Source organism: Chiroxiphia lanceolata, chromosome 15 (genome assembly GCF_009829145.1).
Source record: "Chiroxiphia lanceolata isolate bChiLan1 chromosome 15, bChiLan1.pri, whole genome shotgun sequence".
Lineage (NCBI taxonomy): Eukaryota > Metazoa > Chordata > Aves > Passeriformes > Pipridae > Chiroxiphia > Chiroxiphia lanceolata.
Genome location: NC_045651.1, coordinates 16929701 through 16947160, shown reverse-complemented (window position 1 = coordinate 16947160; position 17460 = coordinate 16929701). Strand labels below are relative to the sequence as shown.

At 50.7% G+C, this 17460-nt stretch overlaps 1 protein-coding gene across 2 annotated transcripts in view; it reads left to right on the top strand.

Moving 5' to 3' along the window:
• JADE2 (jade family PHD finger 2) overlaps positions 1-17460 on the top strand; it is a 73593-nt gene that overhangs the window by 26204 nt on the left and 29929 nt on the right. For both annotated transcript variants that reach the window (XM_032702734.1, XM_032702732.1), the window contains exon 5: positions 11184-11353. In XM_032702734.1, the coding sequence (XP_032558625.1) occupies positions 11184-11353 (170 nt within the window). The remainder of the gene's footprint in view (positions 1-11183; positions 11354-17460) is intronic.

Genomic DNA, 17460 nt, shown 5'->3' with positions numbered 1-17460 from the left:
GAGTACCAGCTCGGCGATGGCGGCGGCACCGGCGCAAACGCCGTCTGCCACGTCCCACGGGGGCTGTGTCCCTGCCCCGTCCTCCTGCCTCAGGTCCCCTCTGCCCTTCTCTTCTGATGGCCACGCATAGAGGTCAGGCAGCCCCTTGCTGTGCTGCTGGGCACACATCAAGGTGGTGCAGGGCTCCTGTGCCCGGATCATGATGGTGTGGGGCTGCCCAATTGGTGTTCATCCATCTCCTTCGAGCTGTGCTGCTCTTTGCTGGACTCCAGTCCCATAAGGAGTTGGCTTCACATCTCCAGGAGTTCCAGCAGCTCTTTCAGAGGGTACGTAGTTGTTGGCAGGTTGTGGTTTTGCAGTACCAGCATCACTGGAAGAGGATCACCAAGGAGCAGGTCTGCTCACGAGGAGCAGTGCTGGAGATGAGTGCACTGAGGCAGGGAGAAGAACTAACTGGGGCACCAGTAGAGGGTTAGGACTGGGACACATCCCTGCCCCCCATCTGGCAGTGAGCAGACACCTCTGCTCATCCCAGCAGGGCTGGGTGCTGCATCCAGAACACGTGGTCCTGGGAGGGAGCAATTCCAGCCAAGGGAGAAAATCCCCCTGGGAGCAGCCTCTGCTGTGGTGTGGAGCGTGGTAGCCCGAGGAGCTGTGGCCAGGCTGGCGTGGCAGCAGGGTGGCACGGTGCAGATGTCCCAGCAATGTCTGGACGTCACCTCTCCCTGTCCCTGGCGTGCAGCAGGAGCCCTGGCTGGCAGCCAGGCTGGATCCTTGCTGCTCCCAGCCCGGGGAGGGCTTTCTGAGTCTGTGTTCAGTGTGTACTGCATGAACCAGCACACTTTGTTCTCGACTGGTGAGATTGGACTTCCTTTCCTCGGTCGGCAACGCAGGCTGGCTGTTGACTCATCAGCAGCTTCCCTTGGGCTTTGCTGCAGAAGGGGCAGGCAGGATTCTGCAGCAGTTTGAGCAGCTTTTGGAGCAGAGCTTTTTTTTTTTTTTTTTTAACATAATCCTTTTTTTTTTCCTTTCCCCCCCCTTTTTTTTTTTCCTTCCCTCCAGCTCATCACGAAAAATGTGTGAGTTTGGAGCTCGCAGATGGCACGCTGGTGATTTTACAAAGGGCCCTTTCTTGGGTTGGTTATCCCCGTTCTGTGGCTGCCTGCCCTTAAATATGCCTGGGTTCTGGTATGCTCCAGAAATACGTGTACGCTTCCCTTTCAAGATCTGAGGCTGTGCTCTGATCAAAAGAAACGAAAATCCTGACTTCCCTGGGCCTAAATGTTTAGATCACAAGCCCTGGGATGGGGGAGCGTGCGGAGAGGAAAGCTCGCTGCCTGCCCACTCCTGGGGACCCCCACAGGGACACCTGGCCACGGGGAGGACAGGCTGGCTGGTGGCACTGATCCAGGGCAGCAGAACCACCCCAGTGATGTAACATCAGTGAGTTCCCTCTGCCACTGGCAAAGGGAGGATTCCAGTCAGATCTGCTCAGGAAACCCTTGTCCCTGCAGGCAGTAGGGAGGGATGGGCTGTGCACAGGGTGGTCTGTCCTGCTGGTGGTTTGGGGTGGGGTGGAACACTCCCAGGACAGCAGTGGTGCAGAGAGTCTGGGCAGTGCAGAGGGTGGTGCTGGTGCTGTGGAGGGTTGTGAGCTCATGCCTGGTGCCCACAAGTGCTTTGCAAAGGAGTAAGTGTGATTTACTCTGCCTCTTACTCGTCCTCAGCTCTGGTTTACTCTCTGCTTGACAAGTTCTTATGTAGCCTTTCAGCAAGTCCTCACCTTTATTAGTTTGCTGTGGGAAATGTATTAATCCAGCCTGTTCTTACCTTGTTCTGAGCCACTTGGACTTTTATTTTGAATGTTTGCTAATCCTCCCAGTGGATGCCTGTGGTTTTTACTGGATCCAGCACACAGAAAGTCAAGTGTATTTCAGCAGCAAAGGTATAGAATGAGTGAGCTTGATTTCCTACTGCTCTGTAACGAGGTTTACAGCTCTTGGGACCAACTTCAGTTTGGTACAGCTTTGGGAACCTCCCCATCTCACTCCATTGCCTCTGCTCCCCATCCAGAACCATGGATTTAGTGTCTAGCCAGGCAAACCCCAGCAGCTCTGGTTGCTGGGCTTGCAACCGCAGCAGTAATTAAATCACCTCTTAGTGATTTAGTGCACCTTGGGTCCCCATTGAACTATTATTTTTAAGTGCTCTTCAGAGTGATGGGAGGAGTGGGACAGCCCAGCAGCAGGAATAGCTTCTGGGTTCTTGGTGCTGCTGCACATAATCCTGTTGAATTTAGGTGAAGCCTGTGTTGCTGGAAAGTGAGTGTCCCTGTGCTCCCAGGACCTTGGGGAGGTGGAGGAGAGCTGGTAGGTGTTTTTTTTCAGTGCACTTGAAGAAGATCTGGAAAATCTGATCTAGTTGAAGGTGTCTGTGCTCATGGAAGGAGGCTTGGACTTGGAGACCTTCAAAGGTCCCTTCCAACTCAAACCATGGTAGGATTCCATGAAGTGCACCCAGACAAGTGTAGCTGCACGTGGCTGGTGCAAGAGGGAGACGGATCCCTCCTGGTTTTCTGGGATGGGCTGTGAGTGCTTGGGGTGACTCAGCGTCAGAACTGTTCTCATGTGTTCAGGGTTCAGCGTCAGTGCAGCCAGCCAGAACACATTAAAAGAGTCTGGATGCTGCCTTTTCAAATTCCTCAAAGCTTTGCTTTCCTTGGGCTGGGTTTATGTCAGGAGACCCATGGGATGACACCATGCTGAGGATGGGAATTGTCTTCTTTGTGCTCTTGTCTGTATTTTGAGCTCTCAGATGCTCAGCTCTGGGAGCAGCAGTGTCAGGGGCACTTGACCAGTTCCTGATCTGCTGTGGCTCATGCTCAGACCATGGCAGGTGCAGAGCTGCCACCATTTCTCACATCTTCTGTCTCTGGTCCCCATTAGGAGATGGATACAAAGGCAAGTGGAACTGTTTGCGTTACTGGAGTAATTGTGCAAACATTATCTGTCTGGGATAATTAATTCCAGATGCTTTAATGTTAGTAGCTTGGCTGAAGTTACATAAAGAAGCAACTTTTTTTTGTCTTTTTATATCCAGAAAACACACACTCAAGTGTCCCTGGCTTCCCTAGTAGCAATTCCAAGATATATATTGCTTAAATGGAAAAGAGCAGAATGCTAGCAGCCTGTGGGCTGGGTTTGGAGAAAGTTGGTGTGTGGCATGGGTCCCTGAAGGGCCACCAGGTAGGTCAGTGATGTTCTGGGAGGAGGAGGAGAGCAGCACTCACAGGTGTTGGGGCTGGGGCTGGCTCTGCCCTGCTTGCCTGTGGGGAGAAGATGCTGCCTGAGCATCCTCTGCAGCTGCCCTGGGGCTGGAGGCTGCTGAGGTTTGCTGGGTTTCAGAGGCAGAAGAGCAGCACAGGCTATGCTCTGTCCCAGCAACAAGGCACAGTCCCCTCCTGCTGCCTTCAGCATTGCTGTTAAAACTCAATGGCACAGAGAGAAAGGGGGGAAAGGAATATGGGGAAGATCCTTGCACAGCATCAGAAGTTACGTGTGTACTTTGCTCTCAGCCCAGACACCACTTTTGTCTAGTCAACCAGAAAAACATCTGCATTTTGTTGTTCCAGCCAGCCCACCAGCAAACCACTGCCCAGCCACTGCTGTGTCCCTGCAGCCGTGGTTTGCTTCCCACAGAAGTGTGGAGATGAGCCCAGCTGTGCCATGGTGCCTGTCCTCTCCTCTGCCTTGGGAAGGCAGACTCTGCTCTGCACCTGAGTGCTTCTGTTCCAGGTCCCTGTTCCCTTCTACGTCCAAATGATTTTCTGGGCACTGAATCAGGGTTGCAACTTAAATAATTCATTTGTTGAACTGAATCTCGGTGAGATTTAGGCTGGAATATAAACGTGAGGAAGACAGGGACATCAACACTCTGGTCTTTCTCTAGTCTGCTGGGTATCAGGCTTTTTATGTGGTGATAAACAGCTCAGAAACGGAATTGGAAAAGCTGTCTGGGTTTCACAAGATGGCTGTTTAGTGCCTCCTGTTCACTTGTTTTCCTCTTTTTATCACATCAAAGAAGAGTGAATCACTTTCTCCTTAGAGGATTACATTATTCCAGAGGCCTGGAAGGACCAACTATGGTTACAGGCTGTTACTGGAGGAGATTTTAGGTGGGCGGGGGGAAAACTGAGCATTTTTTTTTATTACACCTGCTAATTGTGATTTGGAGCTTCAACTGCATTTCTGTAAAACTTCCAGAACGTGCCTGTGTACATCCTAAACTGCCAGCAGCTTGGGAGGGGCCACCCTGCCCTGTCCTTAACATTCTGCACAGAAATGGGATTGTCACAGGGGGATTTCCAAGCCCGGAGGGAGAGACCTTGAATGGTCCCAGAGCCCAGAGGGACCCTGCCGATGCTGTGCCCTGTGTGTGGTGCTGGTCATGGATCAGACACTCCCGATTGCTGGGGATGTTTTAAGAGCTGATAACAATAATTTCTGACATTCACCGGGTAGCGCCGAGTGTCGGAATTCAACGGGGAAGGACAAGGGCGTCAGCTGAAGGGACGGTGGGTGTGCCTGAGCCTGGCAGAGGGCAGCAGGGTCCCTGAGATGTGCTGGGGTCCCTGACGCATCCCGTGGTCCCTGCCCGGTCCCTGACGCATCCCCAGCGCAGGAGGGATGGGGTGTGCAGGGATGGGGTGGATGTGCAGCCTGCAGGAGGGATGGGGTGTGCAGGGATGGGGTGGATGTGCAGCCTGCAGGAGGGATGGGGTGTGCAGGGATGGGGTGGATGTGCAGCCTGCAGGAGGGATGGGGTGTGCAGGGATGGGGTGGATGTGCAGCCTGCGCAGCCACCCAGGCATTGCATTACGTCACCTGGAGCTGCACTCACTGGCTGCTGGTACCCGGAGGGCAGGACGCTGCTGCAAGCAGCATTAACCCCTTCCTGAACGTCCTCAGTGCCACTTGGGTAGCACAAAGGGACCTTCCCGGGGCTGAGCAGTGGCCACTGGTGTCTGTGCAGTCAGGGAGTGCCTTCTGGGGATGGCTGCTCCTGTTACTGGAGCTTGGTGAATCCTCCCAGGTCCAAATCCAGCTGCTTTGTTCTCCCCAGAACTGCCACAAAAGCCGAGCAAGAGCTTCAGAGCTGAACCAGGCATTTGCTGCCTGCGTAGATTTTTGGGACAAGCACTTTACAGAAGGTTTAGGTTATACCAAGGGCAGTGCCAGCCCAACCACATGCTGTGCCCAGCAGCAGCAGTGGGGACCATCTGCACGGTGGCACTGGGCTGCTTGCTGGAGCAGGGATGTGCACGGCAAGGGTTGGTGTGATGTTCCCTCCATCAGCTTTTTCTTGCAAGGAATGTGCTTGTTACAGCCCCTGACATGTGGACAGCTTACAATGGCACAAAGAGGGGTGACAGACAGGGCCATCAGCCACCACAGGTTCCTCTTCCTGGGCCCAGCCCTGATCCCCTGGCTGCTATTAATATATGTAGGAATTTTCATGGATTTGCAGAGGCTGTTGCCAAATCTTGAGGGGGTTTTGGCTCCAACAGCCAATAAGGAAATACTGCAAATCCTTTATTTTCTGCACAGAGTGGTCCCAGCAGTGCCATCTGATTCTGCTCAGGTTCTTGTTTGTTTTAAAATAAAAGGGTTTGGTGACAGTGGCCCGTTGACATACTCTGTGGGACCAGCCACCTCCAGCCCTTTCTCTGCTCCATCTGCAGGAGGATGTGTTGGCAGACCCTGGGTACCAGTGGTCCCTCCTGTGGGGTCCAGGGGCTCTGGTTACAGGTGACTTGTGCCGGGGGTGACAGCAGGATGCCCACAGGGCTCTGAGCTCTCCAGCACCCTGTGCTGGTGACCAGGGTGCTCCAGATGTTTCCTGGAGTATCTTCAGTGAAGGAGGGGAGGGGTGAAGTGCACAGGTACCTGTTAGCACCAAAACCTGGATCCTAAAGATGCTTTTAGGCTCATCCAGCCGGTCCAGCCAGCTTGCATGCAGGTCTGAACATCAGGCCAGTTAATTTAAAACCTAACCATTTAATATCTTCTTGGCGTTCCCTTTCTTCTTTGAACCCAGCTTTGGGAGTATAGTTTTTGGCTCATGGTTTTATAGACTTTACTAGAAGCCATAAAAATGCCATAAGTAGGCGTAACATGGTCAGTAAATCCGGGTGTGGGTACGCTGAGGGTCACAAAATCTTGTGTGTGGGTTGCAGCTCATTATTGTGACCATCCACCACTGTCTCCAACCCCATCCTTCACCCTTACTACCCCCAGGCTCTTTTCCTAACATCTTAAATTCTGCTCTGCTATGGAGAAGCAGTAGCATCTATAAAATCTGTTAGCTTGAGTTCATAAGAAGATGGGGCATCTGGTCCAAATGGCCTGCTAGGTACTATTTTAATAAACAGAAAGTGAAAATCATCCTTTAAATTGGCCTTTTAAAGTTGTCGTGTGCTGCAGGAGAATTCCCCTGGGAGCAGAGCTGGCAGTAGGAACAGTATCAGCATCCACTGAAGGTTGCTGGCAGAGTTATCTTTCCACTGACTTTCCTAAGCTGATTTATTTATGGACACTGGGCAAGACTAATTTAGACTGGAATGGAGTAAAGAAAAGATGACAGACTAAAGCCTTCGCTGTAATAAAATTAAGTATTTTCAGATGAGAAACACTATGCAGGATTAATTATTTCTATCTGGTATATTAAAAGGGAGCATATAGAAAAAAATGCCTTCTCCCTTCAGCCAAGTGAAGCATTCAGTTTACAGAGATGATTAACCATGGGAATTTGCTGAGTATATTTTATTACTGTGTAATCTTCTCCAGGGATGGATGTGATCCTCAGGAGTGTTGGGGTCCACTTACTCCTTTTCCTCAAGTGCCCTTGAGACCCACTTTCAGACTAATGGCCTCAGGTTTGTTGTGCTTTTTCAGGCTGATCCCAATTTTCAGCCCTTCGTTTAAATGAGCCTTTGACTGATACAGATTTTTTTTAAAATGTCATGTCTCTGGCTGGATAAATAAAGGAGTGAATGTTCCTCCAGTGTGATGGAGCTCCTGCAAATGGTTTGGCTCTTGGTGGAGGCTTTGCCTCCATGATTCTTCACCCTGATGCTGCAGGGAATTTGGGTGGGTTGCTGTGTGCAAACTCCTCATCGCCCAGCCTGGGTTTCTTTTTGTCCACCGAGCAACTATTTGGAAACTTGAGCGTTTCCAAAGGGATTAAACCTTGTTCCTGCATGGAAGTGGAGCCCTGATGACATGCCCACTCTCAGGACCCAACAGGAGATGGGCAGGAGACCCTGCTGAGGGCAGCCCCCGTGGTTTGTTCCCTTTTTCTCACTGTGTCTCCACTGCAGTGTGTCTGGGCAGCACAGAGCTGGCAGTTTTTGGGCTAAGTTTCTTGCTGTTGGAGTTGAGGAGGGCTGCGCAGCTTGGTCTGTTTTCTGTATTGCTGTAAGGCAGGGCACAGACTTTTCCAAAGGGTTGCTCTCTTGTATTAAATTGTAGGATCTCTTCCTTCTTAGCCCAAGGCACTGTCACTGCAGTCATTGATCTTTATACCTGAACACCAAGAAGCTCTTTGCAGGTGTGTTAACTTGTGTCAGGAAGGAGCGAGCTGCTTTTTAGGAACATGATTTTACCCACTAAAGCAAATCCAGGAATTGATGGGAGGCTGTGCACCTCTGGGCATCATATCCTGCTCGGTCTTCCCAGAGGCTTGGGGTGTCCCATGTGAGCCTCAGCTTCTGGCAGCCTCCAGCTCCCCTGGGGATGGGAGGGGATGCTCATGGGAGCAGGCACAGCCTCTCATACAGTTTGCTGAATTGTTTGCAAGCCAGGAAAACCTCTTGTTTAAGTGCTGTGGATGAGTCAGGGGGTTGATCTGGACCAGGCTTCCAGCGGGTCTCTGTAGGGTTATACAAGCTGCTCGCTGTATGACAAATAATTTAGCAGTTATTTCAGTTTGTTCATTTCTGACCTCCTCCATTTGCTGATATTTGAAATGGTGAGAATATGGCACAAATGTGTCCCAGCATCCCCAAGCCTGAATTAACTGGGAATCCAGCCCATGCTGCCTGATCAGTGTGGGGGCATGGGGTCGTGCCCATGGAGAGGAAACTCCAAAAGTAAATTTTAGTGGTTCTCTTAAGAAGATACATCTCATAATACTTATTCCTTGTAGGACCAATAACTAGTAATGGAAAGTGGCTGACGAGTGCTGCAGCACCTGATCATCCCTCCCTGATCCGTGTGTTCCCAGATGGGGGAGGCACCTGCCATCTCTGCATTGGCACATTTCAAACCTTTGAACAGAGTACCAGCAAGCACGTGGAGCCTGTTAGATGTTTGTATCTTAATTACCTTGATCTTCATCATCAGTGACACGGTGAGAAGCAAAGTGTCACTCTGTAAGTGCCAGTTCCCATTAAACCAAAGCAAACTCCATTTAATTAGTGTCAGGAAAAACTGGACGTCAAGGGCTGGTGGTGCTGTTATCATCAGTGAGCCCCTGAGCTCCCTGTGGTCTCTGCATCACCAGGGGCTGTGCAAAGCCAGGGCCTGAGAGTCTGCACACATCAGGTTTGGAGAGGTTTGGGAGCACGGGGCAGGCATGACTGGGGAGGGGCACTTGTCTCCCATCTCTGAGCACCAGGTCCAGCAAAGATCCTTCTTCATGAGGTATCTGCAGAAAGAAGGTGAAGGCTGGCTGCACATGGAGCTGACATGCCCAGGCTCAGGCAGGTGCTGTGTCCCTCACTGGCAGTGCTCAGCTCTCAGTGGTGTCGTGTGTCCCGTGTCAGTGAGAACCCCAGGAAGTTTCTCCAGTCACGTCAGCATCCTTATCACACCGAGGGCATTGCAGTGTTGTCAATACAGTGAATGACCTGCTCAGGATACTCCTGTGATATGTACACAGAGCATTAATCTTTGCCCTTTTATGCCAGGGTAAAAATAGCAGCTCCTTCCTGCTGCCATCCCGAGCATCCCGGGCTGGCCGGGTGTCAGACCATCACCTGTTGCAGCCGCCTGTTGGGTGAGCAGCTTGTGTAACTCGGCTTAGGGGAGGCTTACAGGGCCAGCCTCGTGCTGCTCAGGCAGCTCTTTCCAGCCAGAACATCCATTGCAGTTGGAGGATTGTTTTTTTCTCAACAGCTCTGAGGTCTCTCCTGCCTGGCTGCTGATCCTCCCAGCGCCTGTTTCTTGTTCAGGGATGAGCTGGACGTGGGAAGGAGAGGTTCAGTCCTCTGTGAACCAGTGCACGTTACACCAGCAGCTTCTGCTTTTTTTTTTAATAGCATCTTCCAGTGCCTAAAGGAGCTACAAGAAAGGCTGGAGAGGGACTTTTACATGGGCAAGTAATGACTAGACAAGGGGAAATGGCTTCCTGCTGACAGAGGACAGGTTTAGATTATTTATTAAAAAGAAATTCCTCTCTGTGAGGGTGGGGAGGCCCTGGCACAGGTTGCCCAGAGAAACTGTGGCTGCCCCATCCCTGGAAGTGTTCAGGGTTGGACAGGGTTTGGAGCAACCTGGGATAGTGGAAAGTCTCCTTGCCTGTGACAGGAGGAGGGGGAACTGGATGGTCTTTAAGGTCCCTTCCAACCCAAACCATTCTGATTCTATGATTTTAGGGGTTTGGGAGCTCCTTAGATGTCAATCCTGAAGCTTTGGCTGGAGCATGCCTAGTTTCAGTGTTATTACTCCATCTGCATTAAATACAGACATTACTGAATCCCCAAGACCTGTTCTAGATTACAGTGAGCTCGTTTTAAGATGTGGGGTCTGAGAGCTGTCCTTTCATGGGGTTATTTTCATTTCCTGACCTGAAATTTGGAGAGGTACTCAGGGCATTGGGTCACATCTTTATTTTCAGTTTACTGGTGGGGAAAGTAAAGCAAAAGAGATGAAAATAGTCCATGTCTTGATGTTTCAAATTGTTGCTTCTCCTGCTGGTGGCTCCTCATCTCGTCCAGTGTTTGTGACTGCAGAAGACAGCAATTAAACTGCATGACTGGGTCTGTAGAAACTCCAGGTTCTTTTTCCTGCCCTGCCACAGATTTCCTTCCTGACCTTGGGCAAGGCAGGTAGGATCCCATTCCAGAGGACAGCTGGGCACAAGTTTCTTCCCCTGGCACTTAGAGACCTTGGAGCATCTGGTACCACGATTCATCTGGTTATGTGATGGGCACGATGGCTTTGCCCCAGACACATCACAGAGCATGAGGCACTCAGTGCTCTGACATCAACTTACATAGCAGGACAGAAGGCAGATAAAAGTCTTGCAGGCATCAGAGGCCTTCCCAGCTGGCTCTGGTGCAAGAGCAGGGCTGGGTCCTCCAGCTCTGCACGGGGAGAAGCTGCTTAGAAGGGGTTGATGTGCTGCAGCAGGTTGCTATTTGGTTATTGTTTCTTTGCAGCATCTTTCTGTCTCGGTATCTGTGCCAGGAGGTGGATTTTGTGGGAGGAAATGTGAGCTGTGCAAATACTGCAGCAAGCTCCAGCTCCCAACTTTGCCGAGATCTGTCAGCTGGCACCACGGGCTGCTTCTCATTTCCAGCTTGCCCTCTGCTTGCATGTCATTAGGCATGACACTGTTGACATGTGCATGGCAAGTACCAGGCATATTGCTGCAGAGTTGCCAAGGAAAGGCAGCAGAGCTGACAACCAGCGCCTGGTCGCTCTCTGGGCAGGGAGTTTGCAGCAGATAAACTCCTCTCCCCCCCCCGGGGTTGTGATTAGACTCAGAACAAATGTCACAGGCCACCATGGGATGTCCTCCAGTGCCAAGGCTGCCAAAGTGCTGCTCAGCACGGTGTGGATGTGGCACTGCAGTGGCACAGCACGCTGGAGGTGTTCATGGGGGAGGTAGTGGCTGGGGGGGTCACTGTTGCTCTCAGTGTTTGGACCATCATATCCATTGTAGCTCATTTTTCTCATGTAAAGATTAAATTTCCGCAGGTGAATGGGAAAACTATTGCTGTAGTAGAAGGAAAGTTACCATGGACCTGTGCTGGGGCCACTGTCAGTGCACATGGGTTGACTTTGGTGCTTTCATTCTTGGAGTAGGGTTTGTACACGGCGTGGTCTCACCCTCCGGGGCAAGAAACAGAATTTTTGTGAGTTGTAGCTCTTTTTCAGCCTCTCCTTCTTTCCTTCCAGGATCATCCCCCAGCTGGAGAGCTCCCTTTCACAGGTGTCACCGAGCAGCCTGCCTGGCTCTGAGATTTCGGAAGCCACAAGGACTTACTTGCAAGGAATGAGCCGCTATGACCTGGACGAGCTCGATGCCTGCTGGTTGGAGCTTGTCAATATGGAGCTCAAGGAGATGGGTGAGTATTGCAGGTGTTTTTTTTCTTTGCCTGGGTGTCCCAGAGTGGGCATTTGGGCTTTCTGGGTAATCATGTGGGGCAGAAGGCCCTAAGGAAGAAATCTCAGAAACGCTGGTCCTGATTGCCTCCTTTCCCAGGCATCTCTAAATATCACAGCATAACATTGCCTGCACCACTGCTGTTATATCACTGCACATTCTTCAAATCCTTTAGTGCATTTTGGTTGAGTGCAAGTACCTGAGCTTGGAATTTGACCATTGGCACTAAGTGCTTAGCATGGTCTGCTGGGCAGATTTGTTGGCACAGACCCCTGGGTGTGTAGTCCTGCCAGACCGTGGAGGGATTTTCCAGTCCTTGTTAGGTAAGGGTTGCTGTGATGTGGCTGCTGCTGAGCAGGTAAGAATAACACCTCAATAAAACATTCACCTTGTGAGGTCAGTGAAGGCTGAAGTGTGCCTGCATTCCTTGCAGTGGCAAAGGTCTTTCAAGGGTGGGGCAGAGTATGTAACCAAGTGCTTGAGCAGGTGGGATCATGCCTGCAGAGCGGGAGGGTTGTGCTGGGTCTCACAGGCAGCTGGCTGAGGGCTGCAGTGAGATTCAGGAGGAATGCAGGAAGATGCACTTCAGTGAGCTTGCCTGGAGCATAAACCAGCTCAGAAGTTGGCCACCACATTGCCTGATCTTGGAAGATGTCTCTCTTCTGATGTACTCATGATTTACAACTAAATTTTGTTACCATGACCTTGGGAAAGTTACAGAGGCTGCTTTGACAGTTGCTCTGATTATCTAAGTATCCTGCATATTGGAATTCCCATAATCTCAGCATTGTGGAGCCTGCAGCATCACTTGCAAATCACAGTCAGTTTTGCCCTTGTTAGCTGGTCTTGCCTTAGCAGCCTCAGCTCTGTCGTGGGCAGAGGTTTGGCTTCTCCAGCTCAGTTTGGTTAAATTTGGCTCACTTTATTATTTCTTCAGAGTATTAGGTTTCAAGTGCAGTGTCCTAAATGGCTTTCAGATGTGGAGCTCCTGTGCTGATGGAAGGTTGAGATAGCTGGAAGGTCTCAGCCCCAGGCCAGCCAGGAGCTGGCTGCTGGTGTCCCCACGTCACCTTTGGGCCCAACCCAAGTGTGCCAGGAGAGAGAGGCAGCTTCTCTGGTGGCACTGCCTTGGGAGGCAGCTAGGCTTAGGAAGGGAGCTTGAGCTTCATCACATCAGTACCCCCTGGTAGCCCTGCTCTGTGCAGGTGCTCTGGGTGGGCTGACACCTCAGCATCCCTGTGGATCGATGTCAGGACACAGGTCACGCTTTGCCACTGACCCTTTGCAATTCTGAGCAAAATCCGTTCTTCTTCCTCCATCTCCTTGTCAGAGTCACATCCCCCATGGCAGCCACGCCCAGCACAGAGTCTTGGGGCAATGGACTTCTTTGGGGGGGTGTATTTTCCCGCCCGTGGCAGTGGTGGGGTTTGGGTGCTCAGAGAGGAAAGTTGGTGCGGCACATCTATTGCTTCTCACCTCCTGGGCTGTGCCAGAGCAGAGGCTTTGCTTCCTCTGCTTCCCATCTGGGAGAAGCCAGGGTGGGATCTGGGTGCCCTTCACCACCCAAGACAGAGGATTGCTGTGGCCTGGGTTGGTCCAAAGGCAGTCCATAAATAGTGCTTTCTCCCGGAAGCCCTTGACATTAATGACACGCTGAGATTTCCAAACCCGCTTTGCTAATCTCTGAGATCATTAACGTGACTTAACTGGAGAACTGCAGCCTCCCCTTCCATTGAGAGGAGTCAGGAGTTATCTCCCAGCCTTAAGAGATAGGCAGAAGTTTAAATTCCTCCAGGGCGTTTGGCTGAGTTGTTGTCACTGGGCAGTCCAGGGGCACAATATGTCATTCCCAAAATATTTAATGACAGAGAAGGATCCTGATCTCTGACTGGCTCTTGAGGATCTGCGGGGAGGAGAGCTGGAAAACGCCTATGAGATCATCCAGCTCTCCTTTCGTGGATCCACGTAGCACATGCCTTTTCCAGTCCTTTTTAGGTCACCCCAGGGATGGAATTTTATCACTGGGATCAGATAAACCTCAAGATAGCTCCATCTCTCTGCGTTCTGCCTGCTGATTCCTCTTCCAATTAGGTGGAATTGCTGTGAAAAGCAAAACTTCTACATGAAAAGCAAAAGTTTCAAACATAAAAGAGCTTTAAATAGTTTTAAACCCCCCAGTAAGATGCCTCAGGAGCTACTGCTGTACTTGGTGGAAATGTGCTGTTTAAAGAACCTCTGTGTGCTAGAGATGAAGTCAGTATTTAGGCATGCCTAAGTGTTTTATTTGTTGCTGCTGCAATATGAGATTGTAAAAAAAGTGGGTCTGAAGAGGGCTGAATGAAACCCTGAGCCAGATTTATGTCCATGCCACTCCGGGCAGCACAGGCCTTTCCTTTTAGATGGGAGCCGTGCCGTAAGTTTTTGGTTTTATATTAACATTTTATGCTGTATTTTGTGATCTCCACTAAATCCAAAGCCATTGTAAGAGCAGGGCTAGAGAGACTTCAAAGAGCAAGGCTGAAAGATCCCTTTGCAGTGATTGGCACTTCATAAACACACGGAAAATCCTGAAGAAATTGCTAAAATTGTTGTCGGAATCAATTTTGCTGAAGGCAGAGTTGAAGTTTCTAAGTATTCCCTTGACTTAATCCATATGGTGTATTCTGCTCACATATGCCCACCACAGCTTCTATCTTGGGAGCTGGAGGTGTTCCTGGTATTTTATGGCAGGAACATGCAAAGGTCACATGGATTGCTTTTGAAGCTCTGGGGGGAATTCATCGCTGCATACTTGAGATATGTCTGTGTACTAATGAGATGATACCTCCCTTGGCAGAGGTGAGATTGGTCAAGTAGATGTGAAATAAGCTGAAGTCAGTGGAGGACCCCTGGGGAAGATGTGCTCTCTGGAGCAGAGGCTGCAGTTAGTTGTACTCCCGCAGACTGATGCTACCTCCCTGGCAGTGCTGAGGCTACTCCCATCCCACTGCATGCTTTTGGGATTCTAGGAGCCCCTTTTCCACCCTGAGGCAGCAAGTTGGCGTTCCCCAGGCAGAGCCTGTCTCCAGGCAACTACTGCCCACCCACGGGTGTCCCTCCCCATGTCCGGGCTGTGCAGGGCCACCCTAGGGTAGGATCCTAGAATGGTTTGGGTTGGGAGAGACCCTAAAGATCATCCAGTTCTAACACCTTCTTTCACAGGCCTGGACACCTTCCACTCTCCCAGGTTGCTCCAAGCCCTGTCCAACCTGACCTTGGACACTTCCAGGGATGGGGCAGCCACAGCTTCTCTGGGCAACCTGTGCCAGGGCCTCACCACCCTCACAGGGAAAAATTTCTTCCTAGCAGCCAATCTAACCCTGCTCTCTGTCACTGGGAAGCCATTGCCCCTTGTCCTCTCTCCATGCCCCTGTCAGAAGTGTGTCAACTCTCCCATTATTTTATCAGCTTGAGGAGCAATGCCCCACTGTGCCGTGGCTGCAGCATCCACTGGTGCATCCAGCTGCAGGGGATCCAGGGCTGCTGTCCCACCACGAGGGTGCTCCCCAGGCCAGGCTGGCAGGAGGAGGGGCAGAGGTCTGTCATTTTTTTAGTGGGATCTATTTCCTTTAACAGCCATAACCCCTTCCCTGCCGTGCCCCCGCACCCAGGCTCACCCTACTTTGCCACTCAGAGCTCGGGAAAGCCCATTAATAACTCAGGGTCTGTTTGTTTGGATACTGTTATTGTTGTTGTTTTGAAGAAATCCTGCCAGTTTGGAGCTGTTTTGTAACGTGTCTGTGCTGCAGCCCACAACAAACATCCGTGTGTAGCTTGGAATCCTGGAATCTTTGTTCTCCCCCGAGTTGGTAATCTTGTGGCACAGGTACCAGTTCAGCAGCAGAAGGGTGGGCTGTGTGGACAGAGGAACCAGCAAACCCTCCACTACCTGGTGGTGTTGTGCAAGCAGGAGATATTTAACAGAGGTACTGATGTACAGCACAGAAGTGTTTTGGGAACAGATTTAGGGCTGGAAGCTGCTCTCAATGTCACTGCGTTGGTCTGGATTAATGCTGTTGCTGTCAAAGGGAGGAGGACTCACCTGAGCTGCCCACAGGCAGGTGCCACTTTCACACTTTGCTGGTGGGCTGTTGCTCTTCGTGTAGGGGTCCATCCCCCAATTTAAGTCAAGAGCAGAACTCACCTTGTAAGCAGGTGAGTTGATGGCCTCAGAGGGTGAAGGGGCACAGGACTGATGGCAGTCAGGAGTGATGGCATACAAGAAGGTGAGAGCACACTGTGGCAGGTCCATGGAGAGCTGCTGAAAGTATGGTGGGGGTCTTGGAAAGCCAGAGGTGGGTGTGTAGGGCTTCTACCTCTGCTGTGAACAGCATCACTCCCACGAACGCCTCCATCACTGGCCAGGGGTGCTCCCAAAGCAATGGGAGCCACTGTGTCCAGGTGAGAACAGGTGAGATGGGACCATTTGCTGGGCTGCTGCAGCATGGGGTGACTGAAGGGAAGAGAGGGAAAAAGAAGAAGAACCCAAGCACAAATAATCCACTTATGTGAAAATAGCCTTGGCCTTTAAGCTTATCTTTAAGCAAGGAAATCCAGGAAAATTTTCAGGTGGCAGTTCCTTAAGTTGTTGGCAGAGGTGAAAACACTGCAAGCCTCTGGAAGGGGGCTCTGGGCTTATTTAGCTCCTTAGAGAAACAGATAATCTATACCATGTGTAAGTTAATGTATTAATTTTATGTATATGATGTATTGATGTGCAGAATAGCAGGGTTGGAGATCAGTGGGAGACCCTTCAGACGTTTTGCCTCCACATTTTCCAGCACAATCAGTTTTCACGTCGGGCTGTTGTTTTGCTGTTTCCATAAATTCCTGGCAGTAATTGCAGTAGTTTCCAGCAATACTCCAGGTTTTGCTGCTGGGTGGAGTGAGGAGGCTTTCAGCAGGAGTGCTCCAGGACAGCTCTGTCAGAGCCGAGCATCGCTGCAGAGAGGCAGCGTCTTATAAAGTGGCTCCTGAAACATTTTGTCATCATCTTAAATTTGAGCAATAATTGATGTCGGTGGGTGGCAGAAAGGGTGATAATTGGTTCCTGTAAATCTTTTAAGTGCATTAGCAGGCTGTGTTTGTAACAAAATGTCTGGAAGTTTTACTGTGGATGCTCAGCTCGCTGTTTCTTGCGTTGGCCACACTTTACGTGCAGGGTCTGTTTATAAATAACATTGATAAAAGATTAATGTACAATTGCTGCATCTCCCAAGCGCTGTGTGCCTGCACATGGGGTAGTGGAGGTGACTGGGGGAGTCCCAGATGGCCCAGTGTGGTGTTCAGGTGGTTGGCTGTCAGCCCCTGATGTCCCTGAAGGAATCTTGGTACAGGATGTGGAATGCCCTGGGGGTCACCCAGCCCGGGGCAGGGTGGTTGGTGTCCCCTCAGGTGCCAAAACAGGCAGGTTTGATGTGTCTTGCCTGGGGCGAGCTGGAGGGACAGTGAGCTGGAAGGAGATCTCTGGAGTCTGTGATTCCTGTGCCATGTGTGAACACCCCATTCCCATCAGGGACCTGTCATTCTTTCACTCCCAGTTTTTCAAAGAGAGTAAGAGACAAGCCTACATCATCTCACAAATGCTTTTCCCTTTTTTTATTGTTATTATAAAGAGGCAGTAATTTTGCTTGTTTATAGATATATTTTTACTGAAAAGTAGACTTCTAGGTTTATAGGCTGTGAATCAGCAAATGGCACAGCCTGCAGTCCTGATAGCTGTTTGTTCATGAGCTGCTTCTATCTCCATGTATTCTCCACAGGGGGAGAGGATTTATTGTTTCAGTAAATTGATATTAGTGGAGCACAGTTCAGTCAGAAATAGGTCTCGGTGTTGGGAAAGGTGGCTCTCCAGCTATTTTTTTCCTCCCCTGCACAGTGAGTTGGCTCACACTACGACAAGGAGTAGCTGAGAATTCATTTAGCAGAAGAATATTGCTCCTTCATGCCACATAAATTACGATATTGCAGACACAATTATAAGGGAGAGCGGCGTTGTGTGAAGGAATGTGCCTGGTGCTTCTCCCAGAC